This window comes from Xyrauchen texanus, chromosome 30 (genome assembly GCF_025860055.1).
Source record: "Xyrauchen texanus isolate HMW12.3.18 chromosome 30, RBS_HiC_50CHRs, whole genome shotgun sequence".
Taxonomy (NCBI): Eukaryota; Metazoa; Chordata; class Actinopteri; order Cypriniformes; family Catostomidae; genus Xyrauchen; species Xyrauchen texanus.
In genome coordinates, this window is record NC_068305.1 from 27,675,212 (window position 1) to 27,701,880 (window position 26,669).

General features: G+C 39.5%; 1 protein-coding gene across 1 annotated transcript in view; it reads right to left on the reverse strand.

The window, feature by feature from the left end:
• Positions 1-1,311: 1,311 nt before the first annotated feature.
• The window catches only part of LOC127624213 (uronyl 2-sulfotransferase-like), an 80,085-nt gene continuing 54,727 nt past the window's right edge, over positions 1,312-26,669 (reverse strand). The window contains exons 3-8 of the mRNA XM_052098929.1: positions 22,867-23,022; positions 17,663-17,742; positions 17,386-17,539; positions 8,960-9,057; positions 6,091-6,248; positions 1,312-2,578 (exon numbers count right to left, since the gene is read on the reverse strand). Coding sequence (XP_051954889.1) covers positions 2,262-2,578; positions 6,091-6,248; positions 8,960-9,057; positions 17,386-17,539; positions 17,663-17,742; positions 22,867-23,022 — 963 coding nt within the window. The 3' untranslated portion in view covers positions 1,312-2,261. The remainder of the gene's footprint in view (positions 2,579-6,090; positions 6,249-8,959; positions 9,058-17,385; positions 17,540-17,662; positions 17,743-22,866; positions 23,023-26,669) is intronic.

Consider the following 26,669-nt stretch of genomic DNA (forward strand, 5'->3'; position numbering starts at 1 on the left):
CTGCTTGTCTTCAGCAAACTGTTTGTGGGCTTTCTTTTGCATCGTCTTTAGAAGAGGCTTCCTTCTGGGATGACAGCCATGCAGACCAATTTGACGCAGTGTGCAATTTGACGCAAATTGACTGGCAGCACTCATACATCTATTTCCCAAAGACAACCTCTGGATATGATGCTGAGCACGTGCACTCAACTTCTTTGGTCGACCATGGTGAGGCCTGTTCTGAGTGGAACCTGTCCCGTTAAACTGCTGTATGGTCTTGGCCACTGTGCTGCAGCTCATTGTCAGGGTCTTGGCAATCTTCTTATAGCCTAGGCCATCTTTATGTAGAACAACAATTATTTTTTTCAGATCCTCAGAGAGTTCTTTGCCATGAGGTGCCATGTTGAACTTCCAGTGACCAGTATGAGGGAGTGTGAAAGCGATGACACCAAATTTAACACACCTGCTCCCCATTCACACCTGAGACCTTGTAACACTCACGAGTCACATGACACCGGGGAGGGAAAATGGCTAATTGGGCCAAATTTGGACATTTTCACTCACTTTTGTTGCCAGCGGTTTAGACATGAATGGCTGTGTGTTGAGTTATTTTGAGGGGACAGCAAATTTACACTGTTGTACAAGCTGTACACTCACTACTTTACATTGTAGCAAAGTGTCATTTCTTCAGTGTTGTCACATGAAAAGATATAATCAAATATTTACAAAAAAGTGAGGGGTGTACTCACTTTTGTGAGATACTGTATATATCACAGAATATTATATATTCTCAGAAAAAACTTATGGAGAAGTCCCACAAACCACCACTGCTTTTAATTATTTTTTATTTTGAGAGCTTTCCAGTAAATGTGCAGTTAATTTGTAATATTAGTCACTCAAGTTAAATTTTGATATCCTATAGATTGGCCATTACAGCTGTGCTTAGGTAAACTTTAAGTATCTGATGCATTTAAGTATTTGCAGCTGTTACATGTCAAAAGACAAAAATATATCTGCTGTTTTTTTCCTGAGACTCGTACATGAAATGCAATCATCATACGTAATACTGTACAATAAATTAGACAATATAAAATCCACACTGAACACAAAACAAGTACATACATCTATATATCTAACTGGCAAAGTTTAAATGGGAAGTATTAAATTCTGTGAGATCTCGTAGCTTAGAACATCTACAGTATTTAGTTATTTATTACTTATTTCACTTTATCGGTATATTTCAATATAAATGCACCATGATGAGTCTAATCTGTAATGAAAACAAGTGATTTGTAAAAAAAAAAAAATAAAATAAATGTTTTTCAGTTGTGATTTGATCTTTTTTTTTTTTTTTTTGGTGAAAACACACTACATTTGACAAAATGAAGAGGGCGAAAGATTATTAACACACATTAAAAAATGTTGATAAACAGTGTGCTACAATTGACTTAAACATCCTGTAGACATTCAAAAAGTGTTTGGTTCACTGTACAACAGTTTACTTGTCCAAAAGATAAGATCCTTCCAAAACAACTAGCAGTGAAGTTCTGGCACAGAGTTGCAGCAGGTTTCTGAAACCAGAGGAGGAAATGACCAACAACGATATGATCAGATATTATTAGTGCTCTTATATCACTTGTATTGTTGTTGATTGGTTGGTTGATTACAGCAACAGCAGATCTACAGCTTCTAGGTTTATTGCAATAATCTCTGGCACTTTGTGGTTTGGCACTTTGACTCACAAAGGCTGCTGTTATCCTCATTTGCCTCCATCGTTTTGTCTGTAAATGTTTGTGGTGTGTAGGTGTGCATCTCTTCAGCTGATGTGTGCAGTCTGAGGTCACCCAGGTTCCAGGTACGGAGTAGACTATTGGATAAAATCACTTCATCCATAGAACTTCAGATTCTTCTATACTGTACCACATTTAGTTCTTCCTTCCATTCAGACAATTTAGGGATTGCATCCCTGTAATCCAAATCTTGTTCCATCTCACCAGGAAATGACCAAAACTATGCAACAGATTTCTTTCATACATGAACATATGAAATATGCTGATGCTATTGCATGAACTCTTTAACAAAATCATTTGAGCCATAATTGTCAGTTCCTTAAATAAAACTTTTCAGACCCTCCTGAGCTGCTCCTGAGAGGGCAGAGTGTCCATCCCGTTAAAAACACGGGGCTCACAATTATACACCCATTTTTTCCTGGGAATGTCTCTAGAATGGACATACATCAAGCTTATGATATTTCTGCCATGCTTAGATATCCATGGCGACACTCAGGGATGAACCAACCAAATGTTGGCATCCTCTTGACCCACCTCCTCTTCTTCCTCCTCCTCCTCCTCCTCTTCCTCCTCCTCTTCCAAAGGGTCATGAGTCCTGAGGGCAAGCTCACGGAGGAAGTCAGGTTCATGACCAGAGTTCTGAGAGGTGGACTTAAGTCCAATTTTCTTCTTTGTGAGATGGAACTGATCACGAATGAAGTTGTAAAACTCATACTCGTACTTCATTCTTTGGTAAAGCACCTGCAGGGCCTCTAGACTGGGCATGTGCTTCTTTACAGTGCCTGTAAGGTTCCCCATTTTCCAGAATGCTGCAGAGAAGGCAATCAGACTTACATGAAAATGCAGAGAAAGCTAAGCAGTTCAATATGTGCATGCTTCAGTTATTATTAGTTATACAGTTGCAATCAAAATTATTCAACCCCCCTGACCAGCAGGACATTCTGGTGATGTGAATTATCTGAAAGCTCAGCATGCAGTCAAATTAAGTTTTAAACACATGAGTGATTTTGAGAACAAAGTGTTCAGTTTGCTCCAAAAACAAAAAAAAACTTTTCTCCATGTCATGTCAAAACTATTCCACCCCCAAAAGTCAGTCATTTGTGGAGCATCCTTTACCATTTAGGTAAGTGCTCTCAAGCTTTGAATCTTAACACGTTTATCATGAGAAAATTTTTTATATTTTATATTTATATTCTTTGGTTTCTGTGTTACCACTGCTTCCTTCAAATCCCTCCAAAGTTTTTCAATGGAATTTCAATGTGGGACTAAGAGGGCCATTCAAGGTCATTCAATCCCTGAACAAGGCTTTGGACAACTTGAATGTATCATTGGCATTATTGTCTTGCTGGAAAGTCCAGTGATCACCAAGATTTAATCTACTCACTGAAGGCATCACATTCTTTGCCAAAATGGCCCAAAATGCCAAAGAATCCATAGTGCCAGTCACACAGTCAGAGTAGCCCGTTCCTGCAGCAGCAAAATACCCCCATAAAAAGGCTTACCCACCTCCATGCTTGCCTGTGGGGATGGTGCTGTTCTTTTTTTGCATTGATGAAGTTTTGTTTTTCCACGCCCTGGAAGTTTGCTCTTCTACTGTATTTTTTGTAAATGTACGAATGACGCTGACAACTTTGTCTGCTGGAAATTGAAGTGCCGTGGAAATGTACTTGTAGCCATGGCCTTTCTTGTGTAATTAAATAATCTCAAATCAAATCAAATCACTTTATTGTCACACTACCATGTACACAAGTGCAACAGTAGGTGAAAGTCTTGTGTGCAGTTCCGAGCAACATAGCCGTCATGACAGTGATGAGACATATACCAATTACAATAAACAACATATTTATACAACACAATTTACATATCAAATGTACACATACTTACACAACACAGTAATTATATACAATGTAAAGTAAACAATACACACAATATATTGGATACACATACAATAAAAATAAATAAAGAGTATATAAAAAATATATATACAGTAGTTGTATTGAGGAGAATATAATTATTAATAAATTAATAAAGTGCAGTGCTGATTATTGATTGTGACAGATCACGTGTTCAAAGGTCTGATTGCTTGGGGGAAGAAGCTGTCATGTAGTCAGCTGGTGCGGGTCCTGATGCTGTGATACTGCCTGCCTGATGGTAAAAGTGAGAGCAGCCCATGACTCGGGTGGCTGGAGTCTCTGATGATCCTCCGAGCTTTTTTCATAAACCGCCTGTTATATATGTCCTGGAGGGAGGGAAGCTCACCTCCGATAATGTGTCTGGCAGTTCGCACCACCCTTTGCAGGGCTTTGCTGTTGTGGGCGGTGCTATTGCCGTACCAGGTGGTGATGCAGCCAGTCAGGATGCTCTCTACAGTACTGGTGTAGAACCGTGTGAGGATGTGGTGATTCATTCCAAACTTCCTCAGCCGTCTCAGGCAGAAGAGGCGCTGGTGAGCCTTCTTCACAACGGCCTCAGTGTGGATGGACCATGTGATTTCCTCAGTGATGTGGGCACAAAGGAACTTGAAACTGCTGACTCTCTCCACCGGTGCTCCATTAATGGTGATGGGGCTGTGTTCTCTGTCTTTCTTCCTGAAGTCCATCACAAGCTCCTTGGTTTTACTGACGTTGAGGGAGAGGTTGTGCTCCTGACACCAGCGTGTCAGAGTGTGTACCTCCTCTCTGTAGGCTGTTTCATCATTGTCTGTGATCAGACCTACCACCGTCGTATCGTCAGCAAACTTAATCCCACATCTCCCAGTCTGCGTGATCAAAACAGTCTTGTAGCGCAGAGTCTGATTGGTCCGACCAGCACTGGATCGTTCTGAGGGTGGGTGCTTCGCGTTTGAGTTTCTGCCTGTAAGCAGGCAGAAGCAGAACGGAAGAGTGGTCTGATTTGCCAAATGGTGGGCGGGGGAGGGATTTGTAGCCATCCCGGAAAGGAGAATAGCAATTGTCTAAAACCCGGTCCCCTTGTGTGTTGAAGCTGATGTGTTGGTGGTATTTTGGTGCAATTGTTTTAAAATTGGCTTTGTTAAAGTCCCCGGTAACAATGAACGCGGCCTCAGGGTGCATGGTTTCCTGCTCACTTATATTCCCATACAGTTCCTTGAGTGCCCGGTCTGTGTCGGCTTGTGGAGGGGATATACACAGCTGTGATGATGACTGCTGTGAATTCCCTCGGTAGCCAGAATGGTCGACACAGCATGAGATATTCCAGATCAGGGGAGCAGAAAGACTTGATAAAATGTACATTCCTCTGATTACATCATGATATGTTGATCATAAAACATACACCACCACCTCTGCTTTTACCTGAGAGGTCTTTCACTCTGTCCGCTCGGTGCACGGAGAACCCCATGGGTTCAATGGCCGAGTCTGGAATCTCCGCAGCCAGCCAGGTTTCTGTAAGGCAAATAATGCAGCAGTCCCTCGTCTCTTGTTGGAAAGAGATCTGCGCTCTCAGCTCACAGAGCTTGTTGTCCAGAGACTGAACATTTGCCAGTAGTATACTAGGTAGCGGGGGTCGATTTGCGTGATGTCTTACTCTGATGAGAACGCCGGCTCTTTTCCCACTTTTCCTTCTGCGTTTCCGCGGCCGGGCAGCCCAGACAAAGGGCTCTGCTGGCGTGTTTGTAAACAGCGGGTCGGCATTGAGGAATTTGAAGTCCGGTTTACGATGTGTAATTGTAGAATCAATGTCCAAAAGCGTTTGTCTGTCGTATACAATAAGGCAGGCATCATCCAAGACAAAAAAACAAAAAACTGTAAACAAAACAAACAATAAACTGCAGTGTTGTGTCGGAGCTCGCAACGCAGCAGCCATACTCGGCGCCATCTTGAGTCCAAAAAAAAGGACCTCTGTTAGCTTTTGTGTGAGTTCACTTTTCTCTGCATTATTTGCATAGAAATACATATTTGCTTTATGACACAAAACATACATGAAATAAGTGTCAATTATGAGTGAGGGCTTAATTGTGTTTTAAAACAATTAATTCTGTAGCTTTACATATTTAAGAAACAGCTATGTAAAACAGAGGTTGAATAATTATGACATGGCTGTATTTAAAATTAGAATCCAGCTACTCACATTATCACTTTGAATATGTCACTCAGCCGAAATAGATGTAATGTTTAAAAAAATCATGGTAGTAAATACTTACTGTCTTGGGGGGGGTTAATAATTTTATTGCAGTATTTTATGTACATTTAACATAAGCAAAATTTGATGTTCTAAAACATTCCCAGGACAAATTAAATAGTGTAACATTTATCATTTCTGATTAAATTATATTAATGATTCAAAGTAATTGAATAAAACATACCTGGACTCTTGTAGATGGTCAGGACATCACTGAAGTAATGAGGTAGGAGTCTCTCCAGCAGGAGCAATACATCCTCCAACTCCTCCAGAATACCAACAAGGAGGAAGTTCTCCAAAGCATTTAGTTTGGCCCTCTCTAGAGCCCAAAAACCTGGCTCCCTGTGGCACACAAAAGGAGATATTCTCAGTTTTATTAAACTATCATAAAACTAAATAGAAATTTAACATTATAAAGCCAGATATCTCTACTTGTTTTTCCAATTGCTGAATAGGGATAAAATTTGCATAGCTACTAAACAGCGTTCTATATAACAACTCAATTCATAATAAAATGGTATTAAGTGATATTATTTTGGCAAGATCAGTTACTGTAAATGCCAAAAAACTTTAAATGTATGTCACATACAAAAACGACAAAATAAATATTTTTTTATATTATTACTATTATGTTTCATTTGCTGTCTTGTTGCTTCTTCAGTAGCAAATCAAGTTACGATCACAAGGTATTTTTATTTAGATTTTCAGTAAGGTGGTAGGATAAAACAAAACATATAAAACAATGGCTTCCATTTTATTGAAAAATGATTTTTATATTTTAAATTCACGAACTACACTGTACATCAACATGTAAAAAATTTAATAATAATATTAATAATGTTAAAAATAGTAACAATTTTATTAACATTTATCAAAGGCGCAAAAAGAGTCTCACATTACTCGAATTTACAGTTTTACAGTCGTGGTAAGTGTAAGGGCTCCCCGTAGACCCTGAATGACTATAGAGAGGTCCCATGAGGGAACGAGGCATGGTCTGGAGGGATTCAACCTCCTGGCGCCTCTTAGGAACTTGATGATCAGGTCGTGCTTCCCTAAGGACTTACTGTCTACTGTGTTGTGGTGTCCTGCTATAGCGGCTACATATACCTTCAAGGTGGAGGGGAACAGCTGTCCCTTCAACCTCTCCTGCAGGAAGGAAAGCACCGATCCATCTCTGGGGGTCTTCAAGTCAGGAAGAACACCACTTAGTGAACAGACGTCACTTCAAGGCATACAGGCGCCTCATAGAGGGAGCCCTAGCCTGAGAGATCGTGTCTACCACGGCGGGTGGTAGGCCCCTTAGGTCTGCACCAGAGGTCTGGTCGTGGGTGCCAGATGGTGCCCCGGCCCTGAGAAAGAAGGTCCTTCCTCAGGGGAATTCGCTAGGGGGGGCTGACGCGAGGAGCGTGAGGTCCGAGAACCAAGTCTGGGTGGGCCAGTAGGGTGCTGCTAGGACGACCTGCTCCTCATCCTCGCTGACCTTGCACAGGGTCTGTGCAAGTAGACTAACTGGGGAAAATGCATAATTGCATAGTGCAGGGGGCCAGCTGTGTGCCAGCACGTCTATACCAAGGAGTGCCTCGGTCAGAGCGTACCAAAGCGGGCAGTGGGAGGATTCTGGGAAAGCAAACAGGTCTACCTGCGCCTGCCCAAATCAACTCCAAATCAGCTGGACCACCTGAGGGTGGAGTCTCCACTCTCCCCTGTGGGTAACCTATCATGGCAGCACCTCTGCTGCAGTGTTGAGGTCTCCCGGGATGTGAGTGGCTCGCAGCAACCTGAGGTGCTGCTGACTCCAGAGGAGGAGACGGTGGGCGAGTTGTGACATACCACGGGAGTGTAAGCCATCTTGACGGTCGATATATGTCACCGTTGCCATGTTGTGTGTCCGAACATACATGTGCTTACCCTGGATCTACGGTCGGAACCTCCACAGGGCGAGCAGTATTGTCAACAACTTGAGGCAGTTGACGTGCCAACGTGGCCGCGGGCCCATCCAGGAGCCAACGGCTGCGTGCCCATTGCATACAGCGCCGCAGCCCGTTTTGGAGGCGTCCGTCGTAACCAAAGGCCTACTCTAGGGGAACACCTGCCTGTAAAAATGCGAGGTCAGTCGAAGGGCTGAAGAGGCAGCGACAGACCGGCGTGATGGCCACGCGATGTGTCCCGCAGCACCATGCCAATCTCGGGACTCGAGTCTGGAGCCAGTGCTGAATGCGTTTTTGCGTCAGCAACCCACTGCCTTTCTTCGGTACAAATAAGTAGTATAAGTACAACATCGCTGCCCGAGAGACCACGCCTTGACCATCGTGCTGGGGAATGGGAGGTCCGTGGAGATTTACCCGGCGGAGGTGGTCCCATTGAGGTCCCCAAATCGCCCCCAAAGCTAGCCATGCTGGCCTCAAACCCGGGGTAGCTGCTGGGGCGGCTTTCTTTCTTATGAAGGCAAGCCGCGACCACAATGCTGTCATGGTCATGTTCTCGCAGTGAGAACATGATGCATCTACGAACGATGTTTCCATGTGGGCAGCGCCCAGGCACGAAAGATAGCGATCATGGCCGTTAGAAAGCGAGAGACTACGACCGCAACCAGGAATAACAAAAAGATGTTTCCATGTGTGCTGCTCTTTTAGAATATACTCTTTTAGGATTTATTCTCTTTTAGAATATACTCATAGTTTGTTCTGCCGAAGCGCCCAGGGGCGATCTCTGCAGTGCACCAGTGCAGAGGGGGGAGAAACCGCTGTAATGCACCGTCAGAATCCAGCAGAGGTGAATGGAAGCCGTGGGAATTCAGCTCAATGAATAGCGACCGCTCGGCTCCGAAGAGAAAATCTGAATGAGCGGTTCACACGTCAGCTCCTTTATACCCGTATGTTCGGGGGAGTGGCATGCAAATACCACTCGCCAATTCCCATTGGCCTTTTGTCAAAGATCAGAGGTGTCTCGGGCTCCCAAGAGTGACCCCTAGTGTCACTTCATCGACACAATGTTGAGTGAGTGACAGATAGGGAACAAAGTTATCTTCCCAAACAGTGTTTGATCATAATTACCTGCACTGAGGGTGCTGTCCACAGAAGTATGGAACAATGTAGAAAAGGCGAGGGTTAGAGCACTCTGGGTAGTTCTCCATGATGCAAACATTAATGTCCTGAGTGGAGAGAGGAGAGAAAAACAAAACAAACTAAAAAACTAAACAAAAAATAACAAGAGTCCGAGTAAAAAATATCCAACAATAAAGGAATAAGCACACTGAAAATGGCATAATGAGCAATACAAATCCAATCTAAGAATAATTTATTTACACTGAATGTCCTAATGCTGTTATGGCCCCATTCAAATAGTTAAAATCTGGTAATCCATTCTAATGAACACAAGAGGGCACCACTTGACAATCAATGGAACATATCCTTGACCTTTTGGGAAGTCATAATGTGGTAAAGCTGATGATTAATGCAACTAAAATCTTCCAAAACACAAACAATCACTAATCAGGGCCCAGTGCATTAGCAATGCAGTACAGTAACAATGCTTCTAAGACTTTAACTGGTCCAAAAGCTGTTACAGCAATCCACCAACATACCAGAGCACACTTACTTAAAACACACACAACAAGGGAGTTGTATTGTAGATACCTTTACCTTTAAAACCAAATGTATTTATTTCCATTTATAGCATGCAAAAATAAAGAAAACAAAATAGAAAAAACAAAAACAAATGATGCTCAAAGATCATCAGTCATCTGAGAGCAACATGGCAAAAATAAAAAATATATAATTGAAGAATGAAGGTAAAGATGTGGAAGAGAAAAAAAAAAGCTTTCCTCAAAACACCGGCCACCAAGTTGCTATTAGAAAAAACATTAGAAACATTAGACATTAGAAAAAAAAAGTTGACATTTCTTGGAAAAGAGGGCAATTTGGCAAGTTAACAGCCTCATCTCTAACTCCTGCATAAGAGAGGTTAAGTAAAGAACACATAACCATGAGGCTCCGGGCCCCATGCACTCCTATTTCATGAGGCCCAGAAGGCTGCCTAAGAGCTGTGGGGCATGCACAGGAAAGCTGGGGGTCCAGAAGAGAATGCACCTCATGCTGGCAGGTACATAAATACACATACACAGTTATTTCTGTTATCACTGTTGAAGTCACTTACATTATAGATGAGCATTTATACATGCCAAGTATGAGCTGACACATGAAAATTATTCCTCTGCCTTTTATTAAGCACTAATTCAGGAAATGTAAAGGCACCTCTAAGTTGGCACACATGCTTTGCAATACATTTTGTTCAAGATTTTAGAAATCTACTTTTATTACCTCCAAATCCAGGCAATTAAAAGGATTTATTTTTTCTTCAGTTATTAGGTTTATCCACCCTCAGTTTTGATTATCATCCAATTTTGACTGACCGTGTGATTGTGAAACTGAAAATGTTCCATGATTTACAGTATGTTAAACTGCAAGACTAAGGATCATTCCCATTAAGGTTGTTTGCATTTTGGCATTATTTTCATTGTTCGCAGTGCATTTTACTTCCATAATCTCACACATTTCAAAGTGAAACACAAACAAAAAAATACATTAAATAAATAAAATAGGACACAACTTCCTTTTATCCTTCAGGAATTAAGTGAATTGTAAAAAGTGGGCATTACATGTCAAAATAAAGCCATGTGGTTGGAGCAGATGGATTGAAAAAGTAAGATGGATTAATCATGGCAGCCAAAAACGAAATGGTTGCATTACGATTATAATTTTGTTATTATTATTTAAATCAGTTCCTTGCTTTTTTTTTATTAAATTCATACTACTATGATGTATATATCCATCCATCCATCCATCGTCAACCGCTTATCCTGTGTACAGGGTCGCGGGGGGCTGGAGCCTATCCCAGCTAACATTGGGCGAAAGGCGGGGGACACCCTGGACAGGTCGCCAGTCCATCGCAGGGCCACACATAGACAGACATACACTCACACTCACCTCCACATCCACACCTAGGGCAATTTTTTTTGGAGACACCAATTAACCTAGCCTGCATGTCTTTTGGATGGTGGGAGGAAGCCGGAGTATGATGTATATATACACTTTATAATTTATAATTACAGTAATGATTTTCTATTTTCATTTTTTTTTTTTTTTTTTGCATTAGGTTAATAAGTATTGTGCTTAATTGTCAAAATGTCACAATGCAAAAAAAAAAAAAAAATTATAAGAATAATCTGTCTGATCTTAAAATGAATTAAATGGTTGGATTGTGTTGATTTCCTTAAGATAAGGTAATATCCCAAGAAAAGCCAATTTCCAATTATTAAATTAGGCTTAACTGCATTACATTCAGTAAAAATTACAGACACTATTATCCTTTTCTCCCAGGCTTCACTCTGTTTCTCTGTCCTACCTTACATTTTATTTGTGATTCAGTAGAAGTCGTTCCTGATGCCACATGCTCGAACTTAAATCTAAAGTGCAAAACGTAAGTGCTTTTGTTTGACTTGCTCCCACTGTACTGTGTATGTGTTCATTTCTTGACAATGTCAAGCTGATAAAATGCCAATTCCTTCAAAGGGGTGGAACTCCAAGAGGGCCAGTTACTTCAACAATACCCACTTTGTGTGAATCTAAATAGAGTGTAACAGCCAAAACCACATCAATGTCCTTCTATCTGCATCTAAATCCACACAATGGCACAGACACACATTCAGCTCTGATAGACTTGCACTTTCATTGCACAGATGCTATTGAGAGATACAAGAAATGTACCATTTAGATTTGCATTGGCTTTTTGGAGTGTAAAAAGGGATATGAGAATTTAAGTACAGAACGCCAGATGGCCAAAAGGGCAAATGACTGCAGTGAGCAAAAATGTCATCCACTAACAAACCACCAATTACTCCACAACTTAGAGAACAACCTAAATCCCTTCAGAGATAGTGATGTCTTGAAGCAACCGCAGAAGTGTTTTTCAACTTTATTTGTGCCATGTACCCCCACAGCCCCTTTAGTAAGGCTCACAAACCTCTTCACTGACACCAAACTTGACATTTCTTCCTTAAATCTTAAACTGTATTTACTTAAAAAGGACTGAATGCTATGGCATTCACTACAATTAAATAATAATAATTATAATAATATTAAGATTAACTGCAATTATTTCATTATTTTAACCTTTTGACAGCCCTAACATTTTAATTTCAATACCTGTTTTAGGTTTAGCAAAGCAAAACCAGGGTACCCCTGGTTGGGAATCACTGAAGCAAGCAGTTACAGTTTTTTTGAACTGCTAAAACACATTTCTTGAAAACATCATCCATTTTCTCACAACTTTAAACACAAAACCAAATCTTCAAAATACATTCACAAAATCCCATGACTCTTCTGCAGGGGCGGACTGGCGATTGGGAGAACCGGGACTACTAGTCCGCCCCTACTCTTCTGACAAAATCAAACAATCGCCTCAAAACCTAAATCAAACAATGCTTTCAGATCATACACACAGCAAGTCAATATATAAACAGTACAGAGCATTCCTTAGACACAACATCAGAAAATGGAGAACACAGCATGCAGGGGATGAAGTTACAGATTTTTTTAATTGCAAATAGTTGCGCATTTTGCAATTACTGTCACAAAAAAGTATCATAATCACAACTTGCAGTAGTACAATGAATATACTGTAAGAACTGCAAGTAATACAGTACTGAATGTCTGTACAGTAGATTCAGCACTTGCACACTGTAATAAAATACTGTAGTCAAACTGTAAAACCCCAAAGAACAAAGAACAATCTAAATGAAAAACACATTACAGTACATTCACTCAAAATTGTTGTGCAACTGCAAAATCAAATTAAATCAAGAGATTAATTCTGCCTCAGCATCATATTTTCACACCATTAGAAACAAGTGTGAACAAGTTTGAGTTGTTGTGTGTAAACGATGACAACTGTCTTGTAGTTATGTTTAACTTTTGCAGTCCGATTTGCAACAGAAGTGCATCACAGTGCGAAATGTGTTTAGTGTTATAGAATGTGTTTAGTTTGGCAAAAAGAGTGACTGATTCGATAAATTGGTTTAGGCCACAAAGCATTTGGTTTAGAGAATGGGGTTTAGTGTTTTAGCAATTCAGAAAAACTGTAAACTGGGCACTCCTTCACACACTGTCTCTTTCTCTCTCTATAAGGACCTTCAGGTGACACACTCATTTGGCCTTGTGTTCATAATTCAGTCCCAAAGTGGCCATTCCATTAAGCACCTAGGAACATTGCCATCGAAATGTACCCGTAAACTACCTCCAGATGGACATCATCACCATGCAACATGCTCTCTCCCTCACACAAAAGACAAACTTTTTCCATTTAGAAAATGTTACAAAAAAAAAGTATTTAAATACTACTGGTTAATGTCAGTAAGCTTTAGACATAGCTGCACTAATGATGACCACGTCATGCCTATACTGATTAGGCTGTTTCTCATATTGTGTTCTCTTGAGAGAAGAGAAGAGAAAAGAACAGAAGAGAAAAGAATAGGACAGAAGAGAAAAGAATAGGACAGAAGAGAAAAGAAGAGGACAGAAGAGAAATGAAAAGAGAAAAACAGTTAAACAGAACTTACACAAAACCTGGATGAGTAACTAATGTGGGCAATTTCCTGACTGCACGCACACACACACACACGCACACACACGCACACACACGCACGCACACACATGCACACAATCTTTTAATGTTTTAATTAATTAGTTAACATGGGCAGTTCACTAGTTCTGCAGCTTTGAATGTCTGCCAGCATATCTCTCGCAAAAAAATATGCGGTTCTATCTGCGACGACTTCAAAGAACAACTGAGAGTGCTACATATACAACATAATATAAATGTACTGTATATTATGTTTATAATATACAATTTTTATTATTACCATTTTCCACATTTGAAATAATAATACAGTCATTAAAACTATAACTGTATGGAATTACGGGAATTATGTAGTAACCAAAAAAATTACAAACAAAACAAAAAATAAAACATCAAAACTAAGATTTTGGATTCTCCCAGGTTGCCACTTTTTGCGTAGATAACAACTACACACTCATGACATTCTCTCAAATAACTGTATGAAGTATCCACTTAGGAGGATTTTTAAACAGCATTGGAGGAGTTTCCATGAATGTTGGCCACATCCTATAAATGCTGGACTCTTTTCCTTTTTCAAATGAATCCATTTCAGGTTTTTTTTATTTTTTATAAAATGTTGTTTTGTAAAGGACTGCATATGTAGGCACAATTTATATTTATCTACCAGGCAGCCAAGCAAAACACACACAAATTCACTTTAAATGTTAAAAAAGAAGTAGTCACTGAGAGAGTTCCAACCCCCCTTCCCATCATTGTGAGCATGGCGCCTCCTCCAATGCAGTCTTTCTGAACTCAGTTCACATGCTTCAAACCGTATGGGGCAACTTAGCAATACCAATTATCCTACAGCTTCAAATTCCAGTTGTAATGAAAATGTGATGTTTTGTACTTGTGAATATATGGCTGAAAGAAATATGTGTGTGCATGTGCACATTCATGAAGATAAAGGGGAATTTTTCAGTAAATGTCAAATAACATAATGATTAAATTCATGCATATAATAATATAACATAACTAAAATAGCATGCCATCTAAAAGCTCACTTATGACAAAGGGCCCAGCTATTAAAGCCACATAATTCAGACTGACAGGTATTTTAACTATGAAAAAAGATATCAAGCTATGGAATTGCTAAACTACTGAAAACAGAGATGTGGTTAACCATGCCTGCAGGAGCAGAAAGGATCTTAAAAGGGATTTTACTGTATACAGTAAAGGTTTGATGTGAATCTCTGCAGTCTCTCATTAGTCAAAAGAAGCCCCATTCTCATCATGTTATATTGGCCTCTTTATAAGTGTCTGTGTCATGTGTGTTTATTTAAGATGACAAATCCTTAAAAATGGGCCATTTATAGGTTAGTGGTGTGAGATATGTGTTAGAAATGTAGTTTAATACTCCTGGAGTTATGAGTTCGAATCCAGGGCTGAGTGACTCCAGCCAGATCTCCTAAGCAACCAAATTGGCCCGGTTGCTAGGGAGGGTAGAGTCACATGGGTTAACCTCCTCATGGTCACTATAAGGTGGTCCTCCATGCAATACATCTCCAAGGTAATACGCTCAACAAGCCACATAAATGGCCTTATATAGCGCTTTTTTTAACCTTAGTAGTTTTCAAATCACTCTACACTGTGAATCTTTAACCTATTCACACACACACACACACACACACACACACACACACTCACACTCACACTCACACTCACACTCACACTCACACTCACACTCACACTCACACACCAATGTCAAAGGGTGTGTAGAGCTGCCATGCAATGCAGCTCCAATGACATCAGAGCTGCCATGCAAGGCACTAGCCTGTCATTGGGAGCAACTTGGGGTTCAGTGTCTTGCCCAAGTCATGTGGGCCAGGATTCGAACCACCAACCACGAACCACCTGCGATTAGTGGTCAACCTGCTCTACCACCTGAGCCACAGCCTTATTGGAAATAACGATAAATAAATTGACGGTCTCAGACCTGGAGGCAATTAAGATTCGTCCTCTGCCACCCAGATCGAGGCGAGTCACTACGCCACCATGAGGACTTAGAGCGCATTGGATATTCCAAATTGGGGAGAAAAGGGGAGAAAAACGAGGAACAAAAAACATGTTTGATATTGAATTAATGTTTATATGTAGAGTGAAATCCGAGCTGATCTGATGATGTGTTTTACGCCTAAGAATGCCTTTTAAATTCCAATTCAGTTCCTGAGTTTGAATTCATTGTGCAAAGAGGACGCAGAAATACAATAACAAATTGTAATTGAAAGAAGTATTATTAAAATTCAAGAGAATTAAATTCAGAGAAATTGTTTGTAACTGTTGTAAGTGTAGTTTATAATAATACATATAATTGTACAGTATTATTTTCACTATGCTATCTATAAAAACAATTTGGTGAATATTTTTTCAAATATTTTCTTGCATTGTGAAGACCAACAGAGCTGACTTCTTCTAAAGAAAAGATTCTTCTAAAAATCTTTCTTTGCAAATCTGGGATGGCATGAGGGTAAGTGTAACATTCGTATTTGTTTGAATTTTTCCAACACTGCTTAAGTACAAAGTACAAAAATACAAAGATTACTCTCATTCTTACATTGGGCATAGGATGAGTTTACAGAAAAAATGTCCTGGACTGAATTAGTAATTAAAAAAGAAAAAAAGTCCCAGTTAATGTTCAGGTTTAATGTGCATGCATTAATGCATCACAGTTGACTTGTTCTGAAGAAAAGGAAAGCATGACTAATCAATTCCTGAACCTTCTGCTCAAATTGTAGTGTGGGATCATTGTGGCTTGATATGACATATTACCCCAAGAGTCTGAAAACATTTCCAAACACACAGCCAGACTCTTGCTCCCTTTCCTAAAAACTTATTTTGCAACAACATTATTTTCTTAGACGAATATTGAACATGACTATGAATAGAATAATGAGTAGAACATGCCTGTGCATATCATGAAAATTGTACTTGCTGCTACCTCTTGCTGTCTACTGTACCTAGTCTGATGTAGCTCTGCGTCAACACACTGAACTAATCCCTGCAGTCATATCTTCGCTACACCATTCAAATTCTCAGCCAGATCTTTCACTCAGTGAAGTGATCTTTGAGAAGATCACTTCACTGAGGACTGCTACATATATCTTTAGGTAACAAACATGACTGAAAAAAGAGAGAGAGAGAGAGAGAGAGACAAAAGAAGAAAAGAGAGAGGGGGAAGCACAGGATTCACCGAGTACAGGTGAAAGGGAAAGGAAATTAGCTTAATGCACTCAATCTCAGCAAACAATAATGTGGGATTTGAGCGCTAGGGTTTCAGAAGGAAAAAAATACACTCAAATCCTATTTTCTTCCCCAAAATCGTGTTTAATAGCAGAGTTCCCAAAGAAGAACTAAGCTACCCACAATCCTGAAGAGAGATCCACCGAGAAGCCGCTGTTACCATGGAAATGTAAATCAAGCTAAGAAAGCTCAGCTGTGACCGCCCACTCCCATTAAGCATTGCCAATGACATTGTGAGACTATATTTGTATATGGGTGAATGACAAATAAGGTTGTGATAAAAATGAGAAATTCTTTCAATTAATATTTTATATCTTTGTTTAATGAATATTTAAATAATTTTATAACTAGATTTGTACAAAATTTTATTTTGCAATAAGTAAAGTATATTATTTTATACTTCTAATCAATGACTAAAAGTCAAGAGTTGTACATTGTAGTCTTTTGTTGTTATTTTCAAATATTTTCTTGCTTCAAATCAATGGTTGTATCATTGATCAACCATTCAGTGTTGCGCTTTATTCAACACAGCAGAAAGGGGAGGGATTAGAAAAGAGCTTCTGACCAGATATCTCTCCTCCTCTTTCATCTGGGGTGTGCGGACCAAATGATTCTGTTCTCCTCTCCAGTCCCCAAAACGCCGAAAAAAGTAATTGGACAGGAAACGGTTAATGGGATCCCTGATGATGTTTATGTAGACAGGCTGCTCTATCCTAAACCTGAGAATGAAAAAAAAAAAAGAGGACAAGCCATCCATTAATTACACAGCAAACAAAGACTGTCTGGGTTTTAACTTGGACTTGATCAGATTCATTGAGATAAATAATTCCTGATTTGCTTACCTTGTAAAATTGAGATAATGAACATGTCTGGTGTACAGAAAAGGCTGCGGAATAGTGCTGATGTTTCTCATCAACTCCACCTAGCAAAAATTCAATAGACAATAAACAGAGATCAAAATGCACATTACATTAACTTTCATGAGCATCTCTTCATCCAACGACATTGAACACCCTGAAACTGAAGTATAGTCCAAATTACAATTAAAGACTTTGTTAAAATAACTTCTCCTTTCCCAGTTTAATATGCACAGAGAGCTATAAGTAAGCCATTAGTATGTTGATTCCCTCCTTAAGTGTAAACACTGGCTCAATCAAAACATTACTTTGTTACTTTGAGCGGCCCGTCCAGCCCGAGCCAGCAACATAGGCTCAACCAATGGCACAAGTTTGGGGCGGGACTATCTAATGGGAGACATGGGAGTATTTGGAAAACCTGTTTCATAAAACAATCATTATATTACCGTTCCTTTTGGTTACGCTGGTGCCACAGAAATTACAAACTTCCACATTAATTCTTTCATTCTGCAGTTCAACAATCTGTGGTAAAGCCACAGGAGCTCAGCACACTACTGTGGGATTCTGGCAGAGCATCTAACAAGCTTTAAAAAAACAAAACAAAACAAAAAAAACAGATCACATGCGTGCTGCACTTTATTCAGCAGCCCACCCCAGTAAAACGCTACTTCTAAAGCCACATTGGCAGATCAATTTCAAATGTTAAACCAAACGCTAAACAACAGACCTGAACAGGCCTAATCTCTCTAACAGTATCAGAATCGCACACACAAAGGAAATAGTCCTCACATGGATGGAGCATGGTGCAATGGAGAGTTATTTGGTCATCTGATGAGGTTGTCTTCTCATTACCTTAATGTTTTCCTAATGAGGGACAGCTGGGGCCCCAGTCAGCTCTGATACAAACCTTGCAAACCCACATATACACATACATAAGCATAAGGAGACTTTTAACTCTCCCTTTAACTGATCAACAAATTGAGAGTAAGGGTACGAAATGTTGGCCTGGTATTGCTGGGCTGGTGTGTGTAGAGCAACACTGTAACGTCTTGTGATAGGCAATAGGCTCTACAAGTTAAAAATTCAGAAAAGACCACCCTCCGAGCTGTGATCTTATACTCAAATCATAACTACACTTTTGGAAGCCATGGAGTGCTGATTAAAAAATAAATAATCATTCTATTAATTTGAAAATAAACCTGCAGCGGGCGCCAGATCAAATGCTTTTCTACACTGCCTGACCTTCCTTCAGCTGCCCCTTTCTTGTGGGGACACCATGTTATATAACATTCCTTTTTAGACACTTTATGTCCACCTTTTAAATATTTTAAGGTGATTTTTATTCAAATAATTGCTTGAATATGATCAGGTAAAGGCAAACCATCTAAGGATAAGGCAAGCGAGTGCACCTTTCTGGAACAAATGGTAGAGCTTAAACTACTGTTATGTTTTACTTCTGGTGTCAAGCATATAAAAATGGTCTATTTGGAATGATAATTTAAAAATAAATGTTTTTCCTCTCTTACAGTTGTAGTCTCCTGTAATTGTAGTGCAATTGGGTGTTATGGATTAACATTCTTTCAATTATTTTGTTTAATTGTATCAATATCTGACCTAGATAATGGCAACTAACAGGTGTATCCATGTTCAAAAGTAAAAAAAATATATAAATATTGATCTGTTTCTCACTCACACCTATCACATTGCTTCTGAAGACATGGATTTAACCACTGGAGTTGAATTTATTACTTTTATGTTGCCTTTATGTGCTTTTTGGAACTTCAAAGTTCTGGCCACCATTCACTTGCATTGTGAAGACCAACAGAGCTGACATATTCTTCTAAAAATCTTTCTTTGCAAATCTGGGATGGTATGAGGGTAAGTGTAAGAGTAAGTGATGAGAAATTTTTCATTTTTGTGTGAACTTCCTTTAACATGACAAAATAGGCAAAATAGGTAACTATAGATTCTATCCCCTAACCCTCACAAAAAACTTTATGCATTTTTTTTTTTTTAATAGTTTAGTATGTTTTTTAAGTGATTTGAAATGTCATAAACCACATTTATAGCATAATACCCTTGTAATTACCAGTTTGTAACCTAAAAAAAGTTTGTTTGGATGCAAAAAAAGATAAGGGATGTTTTGTCCTCCCATTTAAAAGTTGATAAACCTATTTATTTTGCCTCCCAAAAAAAAAACACCCACCCCCCCAACCCTTATCAGAACAGACCTTTTGGGTTGCCACTGCGCTAAACCTTCTTTTCTCACACTTTTTCTCTAGCTCTATCGACCCATCTCCCTGTCAACCATCTAACCACACTGTAACAAGAGCACAGCTCTAAACTTAAATCTTGGGCCAAAAGCAGTTGTTACACATGATCTTTAATCAAATACTTAAAAGCCAAAACACACAAAGTGCGAGCCCATAAAGACTTGAGGTAGTGACATCACCTTAATGAGATTGTATCCTGTGCTGCACATTGGGCACACAGATGGCCTATACTGCACCTCTAAAATAATGTCATAAAAGGTGTTGGTAGGACATCATCACAGGCAACACCTCAGGTTGTGTGGCACTGTGTAAGCTTTGTTGTGTCTTGAGGCTATTTAAAATGTACAGGAACTTTTAGCATGAAATTAAGGCATAACAATCAATGCAGTGAGACCTACTGCATAATTTGTCTAACTGATACACAGTTGAGGACATTGAAATTGTATTTTCCCCTTCCTTCAAATTTTCCCACCAATGTATTCCTTTTGACATCTCTCTAACTCATTTTCTCCTTCACTTGTGCTCTCATTAATAACAGAACCTGCCAAGATTTGTTCTGGACCATCACATTATGATATGAACATCATGATTATGAGAGGAGGTTAATTTGTCTGTTTGAAAGTGCTGTCAAAAACAGACTACTCTGTAAACACACAAGAAAACCTACTTCTCTAAATGCGAGTTTTACGACTTGTAGAGAAATGTACATTTGTTTAGGACTCTCAGCAGATGTTCTATGAACATAAATAGGCCATCAGTCATAATCATAGCTATCAGCCAGAGAAAACAAAGATTGGAGAAACACTTACTGCACAAAATAAAAGCTGCACACATAATGGACAAACCCACCAAGGGCAGAATAAACTATTAAATGCTAATTAAACTTTGCATGTGTATCAATGATTGTTTTTTTTTTGGGTAATTTTAGAATCAATAAGGTTTACTGGCAGTACACAGAGTTTACACAAAAAATTTGCTGCGTACATAAACTCATTTTATGAACAGTATGTATGCAGATGACAACTAGCGTGGTTCTTGTGTCCCACTCCTTAGCTTTTTTTCATATGGCAAGACTTCACATCTTTCGGGAAGGTATCACCTACCAGGTATGGGAGTTTGTATGTGTTCGATTTTCAGATCAGAAAATCTTCATGGTGGTTTGCAAAATGGGAAAGAGATGTGTCATTACATTTTACATTTACATTTTACATTTATGCATTTGGCAGATGCTTTTATCCAAAGCGACTTACAGTGCACTTATTACAGGGACAATCCCCCCGGAGCAACCTGGAGTTAAGTGCCTTGCTCAAGGGCCCAACAGTGGCATCTTGGTGGTGCTGGGGCTTGAACCCCCGACCTTCTGGTCAGTAACCCTGAGCCTCAACCACTGAGCCACCACTGCCCCATAAATATTTTCCCAAATATTTATTGTGTGCCATATGGACTAAAAAACACAAGGCTAAGGGGGGTTTGGTTTTCATTGTTGATGGGTTTTCGAGCGGTGGATCACCAAACTAGATTGCGCAACCTTATAGCCCAGGATTCCCCCTGGCAGTCAAGGGCCCATTGGCCCGGTCGCTAATCCATCCCTGTCGAGAAGGTTGTCTGACCATCATGTCTGTGGTGGGACAAGCCAAAATGACTTTTCATGTTATAAATCATTAGAGGATAGTCTAACATACCATTTCTAATAGTTCTCACACCAAAGTGTATATTCAAGTAAAGAGCCATTTCATTTCATATGTGCGTATATTCATTATATATATAGTTATTTCACTATAGAGAATACTGTACTGTATACTAAAATCTTTTGAGAACACACTGTAAATCACATTTACTTTCTCTTTCATTAAATTAACTTTTGCACTGTCACATCTTTCACACAGGACAGTTAGTTTAGGACAGTTAGACTTTCTTTTTGCTCAAGTGATGGCAATGAAACCTTTATGTTTTTTGAGCTTGCCCATGTAAACACACACACACACACTTAATATTAGCTTTGTGTATTTACACCAAACCAATTTACTCTCCAAAGGTTATGAATATGTATCACACACACATTAAACATTTTATTCTGGGATACTGAAAGGTTCTATACTCTCCAGACAAAACTGTAAGTTTACTCAGAGATATGGACACATTCCCTTTCTCTATGTTTCTCAGTGTATGTCTTCTATCTTTTTCCCTCACTCTTATATCTCACTTCTATCTGCTCAACAAAGTCATCTGATTGCTATTTAATTAGTGGAGTTATTTCCCTCCCCTTCTTCTCCCCAATTTGGAATGCCCAATTCCCAATGCACTCTAAGTCTATGGTGGCATAGTGATAGCTCAATCCGGGTGTAGGAGGACGAATCTCAGTTGCATCCGCATCTGAGATGTCAATCCGGCATCTTATCACATGGCTTGTTGAGCGTGTTAATGCGAATACATAGCGCATGTAGAGCCTTCAACCCATCCACCGCGGCATCCATGCACACCTCACCATGTGCCCCACTGAGAGCAAACCACATTATAATGACCCCATGTGACTCTTCCCTCCCTAGCAACTGGGCCATTTGGTTGCTTAGGAGACCTGGCTGGAGATCTCCAGGGGTGCAGTCAGCGTCTTTACTTGTTGAGCTAAACTTGAGGCCCCAGTGGAGTTTATTTAAGCTTTTCATAGGTTGAGTCTAACTGTATGGAGATGTGGCCACTTGACTCCCAAGAAGCGTGACCAAATGTTTTCCTTTTCTCTTCTCTGCAAGGGAATAAAGTGTGTGTTTTTCAACACAATAAGTGCCATTCGGATGTGTTTCATTGCTTTTGGCATTTCCCTTGTCAAACACCTTTATTTAATCACATCAACAATTGTTCTTCTTAACATGCTGGCATTAGTTTATTCAGACACACACACACACACACCCATTCACTGACCTGCTCATGCTTTGTGAGTCTGGTTTTGTTATGAATGTCAGAGGACACCAGGTTAAACTGGTGCTTTTCTGCTAGAATCCTCAGCAGCAGAACGACTGTCCGACTTCCACACTTGCCCACCCTGTTGTAGATCACCTGACTTGGAAACGGCAGCACCTATACACAAACATAAATACATTGTTAAAAATTAGTTTGGAAGGAATGCGGGAAGGAAGCAAAGTTGGAAGGACAGAATGAGGGAGGAAAGGAGGGAAGGCAGCAACTAAGGAAGGATGGAAGAAAGCAGGGATGAAAGGAAGGGGGGAAGACAGGAAGGAAGCAAAGAAAGAAGAATGGAAGGAAGCAAAGATGGAAGGATAGAATGAGGGAAGAAAGGAGGGAAGCAAGCAACTAAGGAAGGATGGAAGAAAGCAACGAAAAGGGAGAAAATAAGGAGGAAGGAAAGAAGGAAGGAATGAAGAAAGAAGGATAGGCAGGAAGGAAGGGAGAGAGACAGAGAAAAATAAAGAAATAAAGAACGAATACAAAACAAATTCTAAATAGATACTACTTTCCAATACTGCACGCACGCAGACACACACCCTTCCATCTTCCAGCCCAAGTCTTTATTCACAAGCTCACACCAACTGATTCTTAAAGACTTGCTCTTCGGGTGGAAGACATTTGTGAATTCCTGGATGAATATCCAGTGTGGATACAAGGAATGGAATTCCCTGCTGGCCAGCATCTTGGATGGAAATGGGGCTTGGAGAGTTGTTTTGCCGCATATGTTTATGTACACTACCAATCAAAAGCTTGGACACAATTGACTGAATTTATGCTTCTCGTGACCATAAAAGCCTTTTCATCCAAAGGAAAATGTTGAAATGCTTAACATTATTATTTGCAGACATATATGGTTACATTTTGCCAACAGTATATATGAATTTCTTGATAAAACCAAAATTGTAATGATTTATTTTTAAATGGGTGAGTTGGACCGTTTAGTGGATAGTAGCATCAGATTCATCACTAAGGGCTTCTGGCAACAGTACCTCTCACTTTTATCCATGTCTGTAAATGCCCTCCCTCGTTACTACCAAAATAAGACCCCCTCCTTTTTTGACTGCTCATTGCCTTTCATTATTCTGTGCCTCTCATTCTCATGCTCCATAGTGTGGAAATGCGCTCTCTTCCCAAAAACAAATACTGTTCAAGTTCACAGATAATGCCCTCTTTTCACCCCCCTCAAATGCATATACATAAGAGGCCTTGTCTTAGCCCAGCTGCCTTGCTAATTCTCCCCCCATCCTTTTTTACTTCAATCTCACCAGTCTTTTACATCTCTCACTCTTCCTCTTTCCCCTAAACAATATGAAGATAATCAAACTGCTATATTTCATCTGTCCCCTTATCATCACCCTGGGAGGAAATGAAGAATATTTTCTTCCTCTCTAATGAAACATAATATAACTCCATCCTCTTATATTCAGTTGCTTCTGTTTCCTCAAAAGCCTTGTATAAAGGCAATGCATTTACTTTTATTCATTTGGCAGACACTTATATCCATAGCAAAGTTTCAAGTGCATTGAGGTATTCATTTCATCAGTCAGTTTTAAATGTTATTTTCTCCCCTTTTCGTTTCTTTTAATCCCATTAAGCATTTTTGGAAAGGTTTCTAAAGTAGAAAAAGGAACAGACCAGATACCTTATTTTTATCCTTCGGCAACCTGAGCAGAATATTATAAAAATATAAGGTATATATAATATTCTGCTAAGGTGGCCAAAGGATCTGCCAAATAGAAATGGGATTCTTTTAGCAAGAACAAGAGTTAGAGAGAACATCGAAGGGTCCATGTGGTAAGGTTGTGGAACTGACAAACTCCATTGTTTAAATTTTGGCAGTTTATGTACTGTATATTGTGTGCATGTGTTTGTATGTATGTGATGCTATCTGAGCCTGCAAGGAGTGTATTCTTGTTAAATCTATAAACTTCTGTTCAGAATTTGTGTGTTTACAGAGCCAGAGCTTGTTTTTCTACAGCTGCGAGATGTTAAAACTGGTTGTTATCATTGCTGGCTTGGGTTCTCTCAGTAACTATAGGGACACTCAGCTTCTAAACAAGCAGATGCACACTCAACATGATTGCACTAAGTCTAGATTTATAGAGAGGCACATACTTTTATAGTGAAGAGAAGATGAAAGCTTGTTGAAATGAAGATTTATACACATGCACACATTAAACTGGACTTTTATTATGTTAATTTTATATTTAGGAATTCATGTTTTCTAAATATTGTACTCTGTTGTAAAAAAATATTCTATGTGACTTTCTTCATAGTGCTTGGTGTATTCATGAAATAGTTTTGTGAAATTTGATTAGTGTCTTTTTTACATTCATTTTTGGAAGTTTTTTTTCTGTGAACACTGTAACAGTAGGCTGCAAAATTATGTCATTGTTACAAATTATTATCCTAATTTTATTGGTTCAACCACTGCAAAAAAAAAAAAAAAAAAAAACATTAATTGAAAATTTTAAATGGAATGGACCTAAATGGAATGCAGTTTTTAAATTTGAAACAACTGTTTTCAATGAAGGTACACACACTGCCACTGGCGCTCTGTGTCTGTCAGCAGCGCCCAGCTACGACAACGGAGGCCACTCAAATATCAGCCGCGCCACCGAGCGCAACTGGAATATTTTCCATAAAATTCTACCTAAATCATTATCAAAGTGTTGTTCATTTTTTCTTTTTTTTCTCCCATTTTCACCCCAATTTGGAATGCCCAATTCCTCGTGGTGGCGTAGTGACTCGCCTCAATCCGGGTGGCGGAGGACGAATCTCAGTTGCCTCTGTGTCCGAGACCATCAATCCCCACATCTTATCACTTGGCTTATTGAGAGAAGCACGTGTGTAGGCTTCATGCTATTCTCCATGGCATCAACACACAACTCACCACACGCCCCACCGAGAGCGAGAACCACATTATAGCGACCACAAGGAGGTTACCCAATGTGACTCTACCCACCCTAGCAACTGGGCCAATTATTTGCTTAGGAAGCTTGAATGGAGTCACTAAGCATGCCCTGGATTCGAACTTGCAACTCCAGGTGTAGTAGTCAGTGTCTTTACTAGCTGAACTACCCAGCTCATTCTTGATGAAAGCAAAAACCTTGGTAACTTTTGTGTGTACTGTCTGCCACCTGAATCACATCAACGTGCCCTAAGTTTTATACCTGTGCCATGTTCTAGCCTTGATGCGTATGACACATCTCATTCGGTGTGCAACTGCCTTAATCATGGCAGCAGTAATCTTGGTTATATTAAAGACAATTCAAAATATATATATACACAAGTATTCAGAGTGGGAAAATATTTGATCAAAATTAGACATATTTTGATAAAATATTTTCCCACTCTGAATACAGGGTTTTCCTTTAAGAAATAGTTTACTATGAAAATTTACTGATAATTTACTCACCCTCAGGCCATCCAAGATGCATTCTGTTTTGATGATCTCATTAAATCGCGTCAAGCTTAAATCACTGTAATTCAATACTGGTCTGTTTGAGTCTCTTTCTATTTCTTTATCTTTCGTCTCGCTTTTCTGTCTTGGACAGCTGCTGATCCACACAATCTCATCTTTGTCTATCTTTGTGGCTCAGGGTCAAATACAAGCTTCAGTCTTACACAGTTCAGAAAATAAAGTCTCTATCATCCTCTCTTTCTTATCTTCCTTATCATCGTCTCCTATTCCCTTTACAAATGCTCACTTAAATTGTGATTTGTGGATTGATTGATTTTTAGATAATATTCTGATC